This window comes from Pseudopodoces humilis, chromosome 7 (assembly GCF_049639895.1).
Source record: "Pseudopodoces humilis isolate 2021_Gansu_Grassland_sample_001 chromosome 7, ASM4963989v1, whole genome shotgun sequence".
NCBI lineage: Eukaryota > Metazoa > Chordata > Aves > Passeriformes > Paridae > Pseudopodoces > Pseudopodoces humilis.
In genome coordinates this window covers 52,274,458-52,291,628 of record NC_142206.1, presented here as the reverse complement: position 1 = coordinate 52,291,628, position 17,171 = coordinate 52,274,458, and the positions used below count along the sequence as shown (strand labels likewise).

At 36.7% G+C, this 17,171-nt stretch overlaps 1 protein-coding gene across 3 annotated transcripts in view; it reads right to left on the bottom strand.

Annotated features, from left to right (window-relative positions):
- Window positions 1-17,171, bottom strand: part of PPP2R5C (protein phosphatase 2 regulatory subunit B'gamma) — a 78,771-nt gene that overhangs the window by 36,874 nt on the left and 24,726 nt on the right. The window contains exon 1 of one of the 3 annotated variants that reach the window (XM_005520124.3): window positions 10,570-10,814. The exons of the other annotated variants lie outside the window; for them this stretch is intronic. Coding sequence (XP_005520181.1) covers window positions 10,570-10,663 — 94 coding nt within the window. The 5' untranslated portion in view covers window positions 10,664-10,814. Of the gene's footprint in view, window positions 1-10,569; window positions 10,815-17,171 lie in introns of those variants that run through there. 3 annotated transcript variants of the gene reach the window in all.

Here is a 17,171-nt window from a genome sequence, read left to right as displayed (position 1 = left end):
AAATTAGAAATAGGAAGGGTAAGTCTTTTTTCATAGGAAGAGCTTAAACACAACAGGTAACACTGAGCTTAAGATGCAAACTAAGGTCCTGAATGGCCGACCAACATCTCAAATTGTCACACATCATTATGAGACGTGTTTTCACCAGAAAACATGCAAACGTGTTTTCACCAGAAATCAACAGGGCTTTTGTGGTTTTCTTGAGAACAATTTCTCAGTAGACTTCAGTAGACTGCAGGCCTATCTCTAGTACTGGTTTTTTTGGTATGTATTTGGGGGTGGGTGGGTTTTTGTTTGGTTGGTTTAGGTTTTTTCTTGTTTGATTGGTTTTTTTGGTTTTTTTTTGGGTTTGGTTTTTTTGTATCCACTGGAAAAAAACTCCAATTCAGTGCATAGTTCTCATTTTTTGGCATGAACAACCCCTTCTTAGTCCCACATCCTATGAAACTTAGCTGCCTTGTATGAGGTGATACAGGTAAAAGAAATGATCGAACAACAAAGAAACACTGATTTGGTTAAGAAAATAAAGAAAAGTTTAGAACTAGGTCAGTAAATTGCTTAGAAGTCAAGGCTGGCCATGTCAAATGCTAAGAGCAATTATGAGCAAATCTCTGTTAGGAAATAAAAATTACTTTCCAGCAATGAAAATTTTGACTCAAATAAACTAGAAAGCCAACTATGCCCATTTAAGAATAAATACTTTCAACATCCAAGAAAACTAAAGATACAATATACCTGCATATTTGTCAGGAATTAAGAGCATAACGATTATCCATTTAACATAGGAATTATTCCTCTACAATCCAACATTATCTTCCTCCCATCAGATTTGTCTGAAAATATACACTTCAACAGATGTCTTTGGTTTCTGGTTAAATTAATATCCTCACAAAGGAATTCTAGTAAGACCTGAAAATGTACCTATTAGCAATAGTGTCCCTACTGCTTAGCTGCCAGAAAAGCTGATATTCTGCTGATAATTTCCACCCCTCCCACACTGAGAGAAACTGAGAAAGAGTGAACTACATTAGGGAATACATTTAAATTGGAACCTCTAAGAAATCAGTGAATTTACAGGGTATAAACAAATTGATTAGCTGTATTAGCTATGAATCCAAGACTGACTCTCTACTACATGTCCACAAGTCCTGGATATGTTAAGACATCTCACTCCCAGCACATTTTCCAAAATACTACTTATTCTATTTACATTTTCCCTTTTTAACAGAAAATTTAATGTGCAATGAAAGAAACTTGTTGTAATTTCTTCTATTTAACTACAAGCTTTAGAATACTTTCTTCCTTAAGATACACTAATGATTACTGAGTTTCCAACATTATAAAGTGAGAAAAGTTAGGCAGTGAAATATATGCTCAAAATTTTGGTTTTGAGAGGGTATGTAATATTCCAATTCAAAAGCCATAAAAATCTTAATTTTGTACTGGGACAAGAACAATGCAGTTTTTCTAGCATGCGAACAACTTTAAGACAATCCTCAATAAAACCTTGTGCATCCATTTTTGGATTTTAAGACACTTTACACAGAAAATTAGATGTAACAGGAGCAAAAAGTATAAAAATATTCTGGGAATAGGTTAGAAGAAAGATTCTAGTGCTGTGACTAGTCTCTTCAGAAAATTATTTTGAAGAAAAACTTATTACACCCAAAGAACAGACACCACATTTGTTTTTTGTAGGCTTTGATAATTTTGTTCAAGTTTTCTTTCCAACATGACTTGAATGACCACAGGACACCTTTGAAACACTGACACTATTATGCATTCACTTCTTAAAAGTAATAACAGAATTTGGTTCCAGAGGCTGTGTGAAGCCACACAGCTGGTAGATTTAGTCCAAAATGCAAATTAAAAGCCTTCCATAAAAATCTTTAAAATGAAAAAGTGTTTCAAATTGGTAGGCTTCTACAAACAATTAGAAAGGTCCCAAATGAAAAATTTTTAAATTAGTTTTTAAATTTTACATTTCATGTGTATTTTTTCTTTGTGTAACTTAAAAAGAAAATATTTTCTTCATAAAATTCAGATCACTATCAGTAACAAGAGCAATTATGAAAACTGATACAAAACTGTCACTTCCATTACTGATAAAAGTACAGAGTCAGATCCCACCCCTAAGTTTAACTACACTTTTATAAAAGAAAACTTCATTGATAAGTTATGGTTGAAATGGTACCACATGATTTATATGTGCATTAAACTGGAATTGATTAAAGGATGTGTGGATGTGGTTTTAAAACATCATGCACTCCAGGTGCCATTTCCCTCAGTTTTATCAGTCACGATGGTGCACACAGAGGGCAGACACCGGCTCTACGAGGCTGCTGAGACTCTGCTTCCACCAGTACGAGGTGTCCACCTCTGGCAGAAAGGTTAGAGCATAAAAAACATCTCCCCCAGATGAACATCTTATCTGCACATGATGCTAATAACCCTGTATCTACTAAATATTGCTGGTGTTCACTTAATCTGTGTGGTTTACAGTGCAGGTTCAGTAGCTAACTATTTGATAGCACATGGAATTAATTAGCTGATTTTACAGAAGTCTTAATTATTAGACCAGATTTAATTATTATTATTTCTTCAAACAGAAATGGAAAAAAAAATTCCACACAGATACTTAATTTTTACCTTAAAACGTATTTCATAGCAACTATCACAAAACAGTAGGAATAAAAATTTTAGGGCATACATTTTTGCTTCCTTGAAAGGGCATGCATGTTACTCCATGAGTCAGTAAAAGAAATACAAAAATTCCAGCTGACTACCTTCCTATAATTTCATGGTATTTTTAGCTCAACAAAAAGTCCCCTCTAGAGACATTTTACAGTCATGCCCTCAGATATTTTACATGCAGTGTGAACACTTAACACCCTCATTGTTTCAAGCAAAAGAACCCGTACATACACTCTTCATATTGGCAAGGGGTCTATACGAAGGTAAAAGCAACTCAACAAAGTCAAGAAAGGAGGTGTGACAGAGAACAAACAGTAAAAGCAGCAGAGCAAGATAAAATACACTCTTTGATAGAATGTGATCCATGGTAAGTGGAGGGCCAATAAGCATGTCACCATGCTAAAATTAAAGGCAGCACAAATAATAACTAAGCAACCCCCTTTAAATCTGCTTTTGGTCAAGTATTAAAAACACTCCCCATGAGTTTCTTTGGTAGATACATTAAAAAAACATCAGTCTATGTCTGGCAATGTCTAAATGTCCTTCCAAAAAATCTAGCAAAACCGAACAAAGAAGTAATACAACTGAGGCATTTGTTGGCTAATATCAATCCTTTGGTAATTCAGGTGAGTACTTAATACTAACAGATGAAAATTTTCATAATTTCATATATACGAGAGGCCTAAGTTCATTAAGAATAAAACTGCTGCTTGTCCTTGAGGAAGATGGCCTTGCTTCTCCTTTTTGAGGCAACACTTTTCGAAAGGAACAGTGGATGGGTTTCAAAGCTAAGACTTAAGTGTACCAGTCATCAAGCAATGCTGAAGAGCAGCAGTGGCTCAAAATTGTCTAGGAGTAATTGGAAACTTTTGGCAAAATGGATGACTGTGAGCTCCAAGAGTCAGGCCATGTACCAACAGAGTCCAGGTGGCTTGGCAGGAACATAACAACCTGAACACAAGGTTGATACCTATTCTCATCCCTTCAGGTTACCAAATGATAATTTGCTAATGTGAGAGAAAAGGGAAGAACAATCATTTTCATCTTCTTTAAATCACAACTGAGGTTTATCCATTAGGTCAAAACCCAACAACTATGACCCACAAGCAGGACAGAAGGTGCGTGCTGACCATGCGAAATCCCATTTATTGGATTGGCAGGGCTAAAAAAAGTTCAGGTCTGTTGCATGGAAATATTTCCACAAAGGTACAAACAAGCCTTCCATTTTAAAATTTAAATTCAATCAGAATTAACACAGTTCATCACTACTATGGAAGCATCTCAGAAGAAAATTAAGATGTCTCCTCTATGTACCTTCCCTCTCAGGAAGACTTGCTCATGTCTCACAACAAGGAGTGACTGTACCTTAAATGTTTACTGAATTTAAATGTGATAAACAATTAAAGAAAATTAAGATTTAAATAAACATATGTGCTCAGACCAAATAAGTTCACCATCCTTAAAATACATACTTATGTGGAAAATGCAAGACACATGCAAAGGTGAAGATTGTAGTTACACAGAAAATACAGATGGTATAAACCAGAATAATCTTCTGCTGCAGAATATACTAAGAGAAAAAAAAACAGTATCATGAAAGGTGACTTTGAGATTTTTAGGTATGCTTTTATAATCAGAATAGGCTAGTTTCAGAGTATAATAAAATATTAACACCCCCCAAAAGGCAAAGTCTACATGCATAAAGGAAATGATGACTGAAATGTATCAAGTTCTTGGAAAGTATTTTAAGTCGGTAAGTGACAATTACCCTGGGATTTTTATATTTTTAACATAATGTTGTTATAATGCAGGAAGATTACTACAAACATGTCGTAAGGATGTGTTAGAAATGACACTGTTCAACATTTTCATAAACACCACAGAAGATGAACAGCAAGGTCACACAGTTTGTTAAAAGCTGTACTCATTGTCAATTCAAACTTGTCAAAAAAGGCTAGAGAAAAATCTCACAGTACTGAGCAAATTAATTTGATCTATTAGATCTTTCCAAAAGCTAATAAATGTAAAGAAATGTGGGTGAAATAACTGGCTATTTTCATTTATTAGTTCTATATTATTCAGAATGTATGGAGTGCTGCTGAGCTCCTAACTGAAGATTTAGAAATTAATAAAACATCATTTTAGCATGCCAACGTTTTTAATACTGCATGCAGTTCCAGTGACCTATCTTTAACAGTTTGCTAAAACATGGTAAGAATAATTTTAAAAACCATTAACACCAAAAATTCTGAGTTAACAGAAGTAAAAGTACTACTAATAGGCATGCTAGCACCAAGTATTAAAAAGTCTGTCTTAGTAACTAAAAAGAAATAAAGAGAGTTTATAGTGAGAATATTGCTCTTTGACCTTGAAAAAAAACCCCTATGTTTAAATTCATATTGTAATATTTTTACATTACAGCAAGGTCAGTCATTTTTGGTCCCACAAACACCAAGGAACGACAGAATCATAAAATAATTTTCACCAGAAGGGACAGTCATTCCTGCTAGTCTAATCCCCCAGTACATAAACCCAGCTGCTCTCCAGTCAAAGTACCTCAAATTACAGAGATTTCACAGCCCCTTTTGGAATCTTGTTCCAGCTTTTAACCACTTTTATGGTGAAAATATTTTTGCCTTGCATACAATTGCAATCTCCAGTGTTTGCAAAGTCATATTGGCTACTTCTCATTCACTCACTGTGGATCTCTGAGAAGAGCATGGCTCTGTGCTCTACACCCTCCCATCAGTTAGTTGAGGATCAAATCTCCACCTTCCTTCCTTTAGACCAAACAAATCCAATTCTTTCAGCTTCCCTTTGTACATCATGAGGTAAATGGTTACTGCTCTGCCTGCTGAGTTTGGTCTGTATTACTTCTGAAGTAAGAGCTTTGGGCTCTGCTTCCCATTTAATTACAAAATGGATCATTTTTTATTCTTCTTTCAGCTCAGAAACAATTCCTGCAAAGCAACAGTCTAACAACAGTTTTTAGCAACTGTGGTTAGACAGAAGTATTTTCAGGTCAATTATTTTTCAAGACAAACACATGATGAATTTTTTCTAAAATGAAAGTGCCAAGCTTTTCTCCTTTAAGATACAAATTGCCCAAATTATCTCTCACCACCTTTGAGGAACATGCAAATTTCTATCTAAATATTCAGATATTTACATCACAGCAACACTACCACTGACACTTTCTACCCTGAAGAACACTATGTAAAGGTGGAATCTGAACTACCTTCCATGGTCCCTCACTCAAGATGAACGAGCAACACATAGAAAAAATGGATGAAGTTAACATCATCTTTGGAAAAAAGTCAGTGCATCTTCCACAAAATCTAAAGTAACTGAAATGATGACAAGTCAAATCTGTCAAAAAACATTTGCTACTCTCGAAGGCAAAGGAGAAGGATGGACAATGAGATATTTGAAGCATGCTATGGGCTACAGGAAGCATCAGTTTGAGTTAACATAGTATCAGGGTGTTCTCACCCTTCGTCCCACACAACTTTCAGAATGTCTTGCAAAACATCTTAAAAATAATTTTTGAAAAGCATTAACAGACATTACCAGTTCCAGCAGTCAGCAACCAAGTCATTAAAGTAACCTTTACATTATGCTAATTCTGTCACTGCAGATCAGAACAGAGTTTTATATGTAATTTGTTCAAAATATATCTTGAGTTCATGAAAACATTGGCATCTGGGCTACTTCTGTGCTCTGACAAAACAATATTAAGGGATTTTTCTTATCAACACTGAACTGTATTCCTAATGAAAAATGTCTGGTCCCCCCTGAGTATTCATATTTTGCCTACAGAATGAATAACTGTTATTTTCCACCTGTTACTACACTCTGTACTATAGTTATGATTTTGAGCAATCAACAGTAAATATAAAATGGTAACTCCGAAGTCTAGTGACAAACGCTTATTGTTTGTCCTAATCAGTGCAGTTCTTACAGCTACTTTCTCTGCCCGAAGTGCTGAGATGGAAATCAAAATGTTTCCTTTCCTCAAGCCTCACCTTGTTTATGCGGCTCGACCAGTCAGGGCCTTGAATGAACTTCCATCACCCTGGGCATTTAGCTGCCGGAAGGGCTCTATAAGGAGGGATGAATACTGAAAATACCATCTAGATCTGCTTCCCTCCTTGCTGTAAAAATACTCAATTCATAATACCTAATAACCCTCTGTGCTGTCTTAATATCATCTTGATTGCAAGTGGCTGTCAATGCACAAAGATCCTAAAGGAGCTCTCCATGCAGATAACTCATGATGAGTTCCTTCAGCTACAGCTGTTTCACAATGTCAAGTCTCTATTCAAGATCACAAACCACAATAGCTATTCCATGGCTGTAACAGCTGCTTAGAGTGAAATTGTAATTTTCCTGGAAGCTTTATATCATTCCAATACAACTAAGTTTTCAGTTCATGATGACAATCAGTGACAATCAACTCAAAGGCATAACGTTTAGCTACCTTTGTACTGTAGAAAGACTAATGTAGCAGTAGCGTAACTCAGATCACCAGGAGAGCTTGTTGCTGACCAAAAGCTCACTACCCCAGCAGGCCAATCACTCTCACTGAACCAATGTTTTCAGCACAAGCAGATAATGTACAGCAATGGTGCCATACCACTTGCATTTGGTGTGGATTAGGCTTTTTTGGTGCTTGTTATTTTCCAACAATGGGTCAAAAGTCACCTGCATTTCTGATTTCTACGTGCTGCTCTTGAACAACTGCCAACAGTCTACAGTTGTGACAAAGGTCACAGTCTCACAGCACCTGAATGAAGAAAGCAGAGCAGCTATACTGACACTGAGCAGGGTCAGCTGACAGTCCCATGGTTGCCAAAAAAGTGCTCAGTGAAGAGGGACACCAAGCTGGGTAGTCAACACACCAGGATCCAGATCAGCGAGGCACATGACAGGACAACCACACAGCTGCAACACAGCTGAGGCAACAAGCAAGGCCACAGGCCTGAGCCTAAAGACATCTCCTGAATCAAAGGGGAACCCCAACAAGACTCACAGCTCTTTCCACAGCAGTCTGAGTCAGGATTACATGGCTGCACCGTACCAAAGATGAACTTGAGTACTGGCAGCCAAATGAACTGCCAGAGGACGGGGTATTTGTGGCCGTGATGCCTCCTATCCTACAAGTACCTACTGTTCCTTCCTTTGGTGATGTCGGAGATACCAGTGTCAGCAATGGCAGTCAATAAAATTCTGACATTCTTATTTCCTATTCACAAGGCTTTAACATAATTCTTAAAAAATCACTCGCATCTGTTTTTCCAGTTGTGTAGTTTAAGTAAAGCTGTAAGCAACCCAGACAACAAAGCTCCCTACAGTTCAGGACACACAGGAGAAAGGTTCTGATCTGGCATGACATCATTGCTTGCTAAAAATTTCCCTTTGATTATGCAAACATTACATATTTCATATGATCCAGGTACAGAAAGTGCTTTGGAATGAACTTTAAAAGTAAGATTAAAATTTTCATTTTCAAAGATGTACTAACAGTGTAGTCTACAAGGTTTCATGTATATTTTTAGAAGCAAGATTGAGTTCAAATATGGTAGCTACACCATCTCAAAATTTTAAAGATTTTATGGAACTGGTGCTTAAGAAATATTTTTTTTCTATTTCAATAAACTATATCTATGAGAAACACCCAAGGGGCTTATGCCTCTACCCCCTGCCCTTGACCTTCAAGTTTTAGCTCTTACAGCTGCCAAGAGGAACACTTCTATTAGGAATTTAATCCTATATTACAAGAGATGATGCAGAAGGACAGCTGTAAAAGCAGCATGCATTGGGACAAAGAGTAATAACATGCCATTAGCCTTCAGAATTACCAGCGAATTTTTACTGCCATTAATTTTGGCATTTGTATTGCTCTGACAGGCTTCATTTTGGAAGCATCAGTACTAGCAGCATCAATGCAACTGGTGACATGAGCTACGCATAAAAAACCCAAAGGAACTTCTGCACACATGGATGTATGGAAGAGATGTTCCCAGTGTCAAGAAACTCCTCTCGGCTATAATACCAGAGACCCATTTTATTTCCTGCCACCTGAAAAATGAAAAACAATCTCCCAGTTATTCTTTAACTGCTTACAATCCTACACTCATAATCCCCTGAAAAACTGTAACCAACCAAAAAGAAAAAAAACCAAAAACAACACCCAAAAAAGCCCTAAACCACAAAACCCTTTAACCTCTTCTTCACTACTGTATTATTCAGTGCAGCAAAAAAATAGGTCTTGGGAAAGTAAATTTCAGAACAGTTTCTCAAAATCCATCGTTTCCACAATTATGTATTACATTGGAGCAAAGGCAGGATAGTAAGTTAAATGACAAGAACCTTGTTATCATATTGAGACAAAGGATTAAGGACAATCATCACAATATTTCATTATTCCGATTCCAACCTTGGTTTGTTTTCCTAACTTCCACCTTCAAAAGATGGTGCTTTTACCGTTCCAAAAGGCAGCATCTAACTGAAAATTAACATGATTTGTACAGAGTGAAAAGCAAAGGCTTGTCCACAGGTCAGGCAGTTCCATTTTTATTTCCTTGACAACAAGCACAGTCCCTATTTGAAATCAAGGGAATTTTACTGGATTTCCTCCCCAGTCACATATCAAAATTAATTTTCTAGAATTCATCCACTACCACTTCAGTCAGAGAAGGTTATGCTTTCTTTAAAAGGTAAAGCAAAATCATGATTTTTAAATACCTGTACATCCATACTCCTACTTAAAACAACAGACTTCTCAACAGTTGCGTTTTATAAGCTTCCAAAGCAAAATTTTTTTAATGTATGGAGTATTAATGAGAAAAAATATTCTTTCCACTACTATCATCTAGCCTGTGCCAGTGCAAGCTGAGAAGCAAAGGTAATTAAGAATGGTATCAGCTATGTTTCTTGCATATAAAAATCATTGTTCAAGGTGTGCTCATCCTAGCTAATATATGTTCTGCCTTCATAAAGTTCTGAACCACAACCACCCTAAGGCAGATATTAAAAAAAAAAGCAGTGGTTGCTTAAGAGCCAGCCAAAAATACACCAAAAATCCCCAACACAATGCAAAATTTTACTAAGTAAAAAAAAAAAAAAAGAACAAGAGGTACACACTCAGTATTGTACAGAAGCATCATACTAACATGATGCTTTCAAATAATTTTCAAATTATAGAAAATGTAATTTGCAATGCACTAATTCTATAAACCCAAAAGAACATATTCAGTGAAGAACTGAACATTCAGAACCATACGACACGGTAGGCACATAAGAGCTTGCCTGTTAAAACCAAACTACATCTCTTCTAGGAAATGCCTTCTAAATACATAAAGGATATTTTCATAGTAAGTGTCACATCTCTTCCCCCCCTCTTCCTCTCCCACACTTCCAATTCTTTTACAAGCTGCAGCGCACTTTAAGGGAGCTTTATCTGAACAATTCAAACAGTAAAAAAGGCTTTGAAGCACACCGAAGGTTTGCCCTGATTCTTTAGAAATGGTATAGGGATAACTTGGCTCTTCCCTCCCCCCCTCAGTACCTTTCTGGGGTAGTGACTTCACATCCTTTGACATCAGCACAGCTTGGAAGGGGGATGGGAGAGTTACGGCAGAAAGCTGTAAAACCTGCTTTTAACTATGCAATGCCTCCACGAATTCTTAAATCTTTCCCAAACACATTTAACAGAAAATGGGTTTTGCTCTCTGCCGGTTTTACTGCGGCTGTAACAAACCGAGAGGGACTGAGCTACAAAGGACTTCCTGCTCCTCTTCTCCGAGCTCCACAATAGCCATTTATTCGCTCGTCAGAGGGTCGCGATTCACTCTCACACGCACAATAACTCACCTCTAATATGCAAAAGGGCCACGGGCTGGAACGGCCCATTGGAATTGGCTGCGTCAACCACCATCCTGCTGCCAGCTCTGTTACATGTCAACATCTAGGCTCCAGCAGGCACGGCACTGTATTCCTTAAGGCAAGAAACCAGCCTCCATTTTAGTTTAAAAAAAGACAGAAACTGAAGCGCTCTGCAGCTGGAGGGAACTGGCTGGGGAGTGATGTCAGCGGGCGGGAGCAGCCCCATTGGCCGACGGCAGCAACTTCAAATGACACCGAGGAGGCCGCGAATGAGCGCGGCCGGTGCGGGGCTCCCCCCGCGCCCGCGCCGGCCCCGGCCCCGCGCCGCCCGCGGCAGGGGCGGAGCGGCTGCGGAGATGACGGGTCTGCTGCGTTGGGTTTGGGTTTTTTATTATTACCAGGATGATCTCATTGCTGCTGTTGTACCCCCGCCCCCTCCATAATATTCAGTAGCACCTGCTAGAAAAAGCGCATGCATTTTTAGCTTTTCTCTTTCCTTAGCCTTTCCTTCAGTACGGTTTCCCAGGATAATCAAACCAATGTTCAATTTAACCGTGGAAAAAAACAGCATTGAGCGCAACCTCTACAACTTTACCTTTCAAGGGCCATAACAAAAGGTAGTTAGTTCACGATAACATACAGGTTCTTGGATTATTATTGGTGATTTAGAAATATAAAACCTCATAAGCATTCCATTAACTGTTTTACCACTGGTTACTAGTATGTACATTATGAATAAAAATAACATGTATATGACAAGCACCAGATTAAAAATTCATGTTTCATGCTAAATATTTATTTTAATCTAGAAATGGACCTGGATACTTCTATCAATCTAGAAATGGATCTTGCCTTCAGTTTATGTTAATGTTCCTAAATCTGGATATTGCAAAATACTGGTTTTCCTTTCTAAAAAGATCAGTAATTATAAATAACTTTTTAAACTATTACTGAAAAGTAAAGGACTAAGAAGCTATATATAGGCATACAGAAGCAGTTTTGCTGCATAATCTTAGAAGTACAATAGAAAAAAACCCCACAGCATAACAATTTCTGAACTTGTTAATTCAATTTTTTAAGGTACTTACAACAAAACTGTGAGCAGTCTTTTTTTCATCATATGAGACTTGCACATTTATTTTTACAATGAGCTATTTTAAGGACCATTTTGTCTGCTGGGAGTGATGGTCAGAGAAATTGGCATTGTTACTTCTGCTGTCTCCAAATCTGCCCTTCTCCCCAAATACTGTATATGTCACATACTAGTGCAAATGGGTATGCAGATTACTTAATTTATGACACTGTCCTAATTTTTACCTGCTCCAAAAAAAAACCCAAACCAACCAAACAAAAAAAGGGTGCACATCAGAAGACCTTTTCCATTAGGTAATTTGCTGATGAAAATTTGAAATAAAAACAAATTATAGGGCATATGTGTACCTGGTTAGGAAAATTACATCACACTACAGTAATACACTGCCAAAGGCGAGTTAGAGCTGTACTGAATATTATTCAATTGGTGAAGGGAAAAGACTAACCACGATATAAAAAAGAAGAATACCATCTATAAGACACACAAAGAAATCAACTGGATTTAATGATTGCTGACAAGGCCAAATTTGAAGTAGTACATCCTGGATGTAAACCTGATGAGAAGGCCCAAAGACAACAAATCTTTAAAATATTACTTAGTTAAAAAAAATAAAGCTCCTCTATTTGATGTGGTGTGTGGGCTGTTTGTTGGTTGGTTTGTTTTTAAATAGAAGGGACTTTACTGAGAATATACAAATACTTTGAAGAATAATTACAGAGGTGGAAGGAATTAATTTTTCTACATTCACTACAAACAGTAAACGCATCCTACCTCAAAGAAGATTAGGTAAGAAATTAAATTAAATCCTATCACAATAAGCACACTGAAAAAAACTACTGCACAGTTTCTAGTAATTTTTAAAATGACCAAATATAATGTGTGACATAAATGTAGTTGATCCTGCTTTTGACAACATCAAAACGAACCACATGAACTTTTTAGACCTTTTCTCTTACAGAGATTCAAATCCTTTGTCCTTACAATGTAGGTAAAACCAGGGAAAGTGTATTCTCAAAAAATTCACGTTATGTATCTATATATCCCTTGAGTATACCTTAGAATCATCAAGGTTGGAACAGACCTTTAAAATCACCAAGTTCAGTGTGAGTTTTAGCCTTGTAAAACAAAAAGCTACCATAGAGATGTGCCTTTAAAAAAACTAGATCGAAAAATAAAACCAAGACTGACTTCTAACAAGGTTTTCTACAAGATTTTGATGGATGAAGGAAAAAAACGAAACAACTTGGGTAATTTTCTAAAGTATTTTTACATACAGGATCTTGCAGCAAATTCTGTTTCTTTTCCTGAACTTAAAGCAGAATTAGATTATTTTATAGTAATAGACCACAATATGAAGTAGCAAAAATTAGGTTTAAAATTCCAGTTTTTCTGATAACCATCTATTTAAGAACAGCTGCTCTATCACTCCTTTCTACTCATGTCTTTGCTTCATAGTCAGCTGCTGCTTCTGTCTCTCTCAAACTCTTTGCAAAGATTAAATGATCAGGAAGGCTGTCCCTGTGGCCACGGACATAATTTAACAACAGAGCAAAAAGGGAACATTAATTACAGTGCTGTTTCCTAATTTATACATAAGCATGACTTTCATAGTTGGAGGTTCATTAGCAAATTTTAGGTAATGGTTTAATGGTCAAGCCCCCTAGAAAATTCTCTCTTCTTTAGAGAGTGTAAATGTGACATTCAAAGAGCTAGCAGTCCTATTGGCAGAACACTCAGTAGTCACATTAATTAAGTTTTCTCCTGCAGAAATGTTCTGATTTCTTTTTTTTTGCTGGACTCTGTTAGGCTTGAGTCCAGTACTTAAAAAAACACTGAGAAACTGGTTAAAACACCCACAAATCAGTGTATTCATGGTATCATTCTGAGATGGCACTAGTGGAGCTGAAGTACTTTGGTCTTCATAGGACCTTTTGCAGGTTAACATCTGCAGTCTTCTCACCATTGTACAGATTGAGAGTACATTCTGCTCAGGAGGTTTGTATACCCTCCCTTTGTTTCAGTCTTAAAATATCTGATTTGCCATCAAAGGAAAATATTTACTTAAGTTGAATTATTTCGAGCAACTTCATTTGGGAAAAAAATTGCAAAGAAAATTGAGTTAGGAATTGCCTTCCTAATGGAAGGGAAAGAATATTAGTTCAAGTGAAGCAGAGCTAATGAATATCAATGTGAGGAAGAAGAGCTTAATTTAACAAATTTATGAAGACATTTCTGTTGCAGTATTAACAGTATTAACTTCAGCTATCCCTTTTTAGCATTAAATGAACAAAAAAAACCCATACTGAATACATTGAAACTGTAGCTATTACAGGTTTCCCCTGAACCCTGCTCATCATTTCTAACTTTCCAATGATGGGAATGAAGGAAAAATCCTATAAAGTTCTCAGGATATAGCTGTGTGATTTTTTAGAATTATAGAATGGTTTTTGTAGGAAGGGACCTTAAAGGTAATTTAGTTAGGATCCAGCATTACAGCTGATGAATACTCTTTACACTTGGAGGCTATGTACCACATTTTCAAAAACAAACACTCCATTTGGGTTATTGATTTAAAAAACAACTACTCACCCTGCTTCTCACTCCCCCACAACACACACAGCAAATTTACTGGCCCAAAGGTTGCCTTTATTTCCATTCTACATCACCTACTATTCCAACTGATAGTGGCAGAATCAACAATGTAAGATAATTTAAATTACACGAACTTCTGTTTACATGAAGACACTTGGGTTGGTTACCTCTCAGAGTATATGAGTTTTTGTGTTTTGATTGAGAGAGGAAAGGAGGACATTTAGTCTGAGCTCTAAGGTTACTAAAGGCATATTTATTACCACAATTGCTGAAACTGCTATTCCTCATCAACCTAAGCCAGCCTTGTTGCAGGCTGCTTCAGACCGCTTCCTGCACTCCTCTCTTCTTTACATTTGAAAACATTTTGCTCTCATCTGGTGGTCACCAGCTGAGTTGGTGTAATCCCCTAAACCAACAGAAAGCCACTTTATTGTCAGGTTAGTTTTCTGCTAACTTAGACAGCATTCCATGTCAGTCTAAGCTGAACCTATAGGAGCTACTGCTGCAATCCCCTCTCTTCTGAGGCACAGGTGCCCAACTGTCTGAAATTGCTGTACAAGGGTTTGTGTAGTTGTATGGCTGAACCAGATTAGGAAATTGAGCACAGTTAAAATGAGAAAATGGTGAGTTTGAGCCATGTTGATTCCATTATCTGGCCCACCAGACAGACAGCCAAAAAAGGGGACAGGAATAAACATGACTTGCTTTTTCTGGTAGGAGCAATGTAGTTTACTTTCCCCCCCTCCAATTACAGCCTACATGAAACTCACTATTCTCATAAATGATGTCAGGCTAAAAGAAAACATGGGTCTCATCACAACCCTAAACAATGAGTTACTCAAAGATGGTAACTTGGTTTTAGAGAAGGAAAGGTACTGGATGCTACATATTCTGGAGGAGAACCTGTAGCAATAAGAATGATATAGGCTTCTCCTATTAGGTAGGTTCTGACTCAGTTCCAAAGGATAGCCAAGAAATTCTTCAAGGAAACAGAAGCAGTAAACACCATGTTAATATCTAGCTATCAAAAGAAATACAGAGATAAGAAACATATACTTACCTGGATAAATTAAAGGATATGAACTATTATGCAGCTTCCTTAAAAAATTCCCAAGACCGAAGAATGGCAAAAGACAATTCCTCACTGAAAAATTTTTAATATTCACTCCTTCTAATACAGCGAAAATTGGTTAAAAGAGGAATTAGTAAATGTCTGTGACTGGACTTCCTGTCTCTATCTGGATTTCCTAATATTTGCATGGTCAGTGTAGCACACAGGTTCAACACTGCCACATTTTCCTTCAATCAATCATGTATACTCAAGAAGTTTTGTGAGCAGAGGTAGGGAGAAAAAACATTAGATATTGGCTGAGTTCAGTAAGCTGTACAACACAAAATCATTACCTTAAAAGAAATCTCTTTTAAAAATACCATTGCTACAAAAATGTAATTCCTAGGGCAGATTGCAGAAGCTCATTTCAAATACTGGCACACTATTTTGATCAAGTCCTGTGCAAAATCCACCAAAATAACACCAAACTCACTGATGTCTGTGGCCTTATTACATAGGTCACGCATAGCACTTTTAAGAAACAAAGTGCAAAATTGACATTTAGGAGTAAAACTTTGAAACCAGGCTAGTTATCCAACAACCACTGATTGATATTTACGTGTATAAATTCAATGTTTGATCTGTAGAGGTCTTAAGAAGAACAAAGTTCAGTGCAGCAGCAAAAACGTGTAGGTCTGATTGTAATGAGGATCTATGTAATGGAACAAAATGTTCCTTTTGTGAATGAGGGCATAATAAAAGGCATTTTAAGAGAGATCTAAATTGAATTCAGAGACAGGTCAGAATCTAGAAAATAATACCACATTTTAAATCCTATTTTTATGGATTCTATCCAAACTTCAGTGGAAACAAGTTTGGCAGGAAATGCTGCCAGTGACAGATGTAGTGCATTCTTCTAACACTTTCAGCTGCTGACTAATGAGTAGGTGTTTGATAGGGCAGTTGAAATGAAAAACGGCTCATTAATCCAAGCCTATGATTTCCTGTAAAACTAGCTGAAGGAAAAGAATTCACACACTCAAGCGAAGTATTTTTCCTCTACAACCGTTTTTTCTGGTAGTTCTTCATTCACTAGCGATCATGTTTCTTAATCTTTAAAATGCTACATAGGAATTCAGACTGGATAATTTCTTAATATTTTAATATTAATTACTTTATAACTACTGATAGATCATATGCTTCTGTATGAACACCAAACAACTGGTTTTTGTTTAAAAAACGTATATGCTTACTACACAAATTTTAATATTTTAAACATTTAAAAGAAAAATCAGTACAGGAAAGTCTGTTTAGGCATTACTGATAATGCTTTTAAGATCAAAGTTCAAGGATAAAGTTGCTAAAGTAACAGGAGAAAGAGCCTCCACAGTTCCTTCACATAATATAATACATACATTCACTGACACAACCATACTGATATAGGAAAGAACAAGCTTCTGCAGTATTTCCCATTATGGACTTTTTGTTTTAATAACTTAAATACAACTTTGGGCTGCCAAAGAAACATATAAAAGCACAAACACAGTCAGGATCAGAAGGACAGTATTTAGCATACTGAGTTACTCCACTATAGATCACATAAAAGGGAAAGGAGAATGATCTGTTTCATGAAACTGCGTTCATTGATATTTCACATGAGAATTAATTTGTTTTGCCTCAGTGTCTTGCCTTTTAAATTAATTATGTATTAGGGCAAATTATATTTTATAGCAGCATTATCTTGTTTAATCTACCATCTTACTTTGCATAAAATACTTTTAGCTAAACAGGAATGCTACCACCTTGCAGCCGGACACAATTCCTTAATTGCCATGCATGGGCATAAGAAGTACA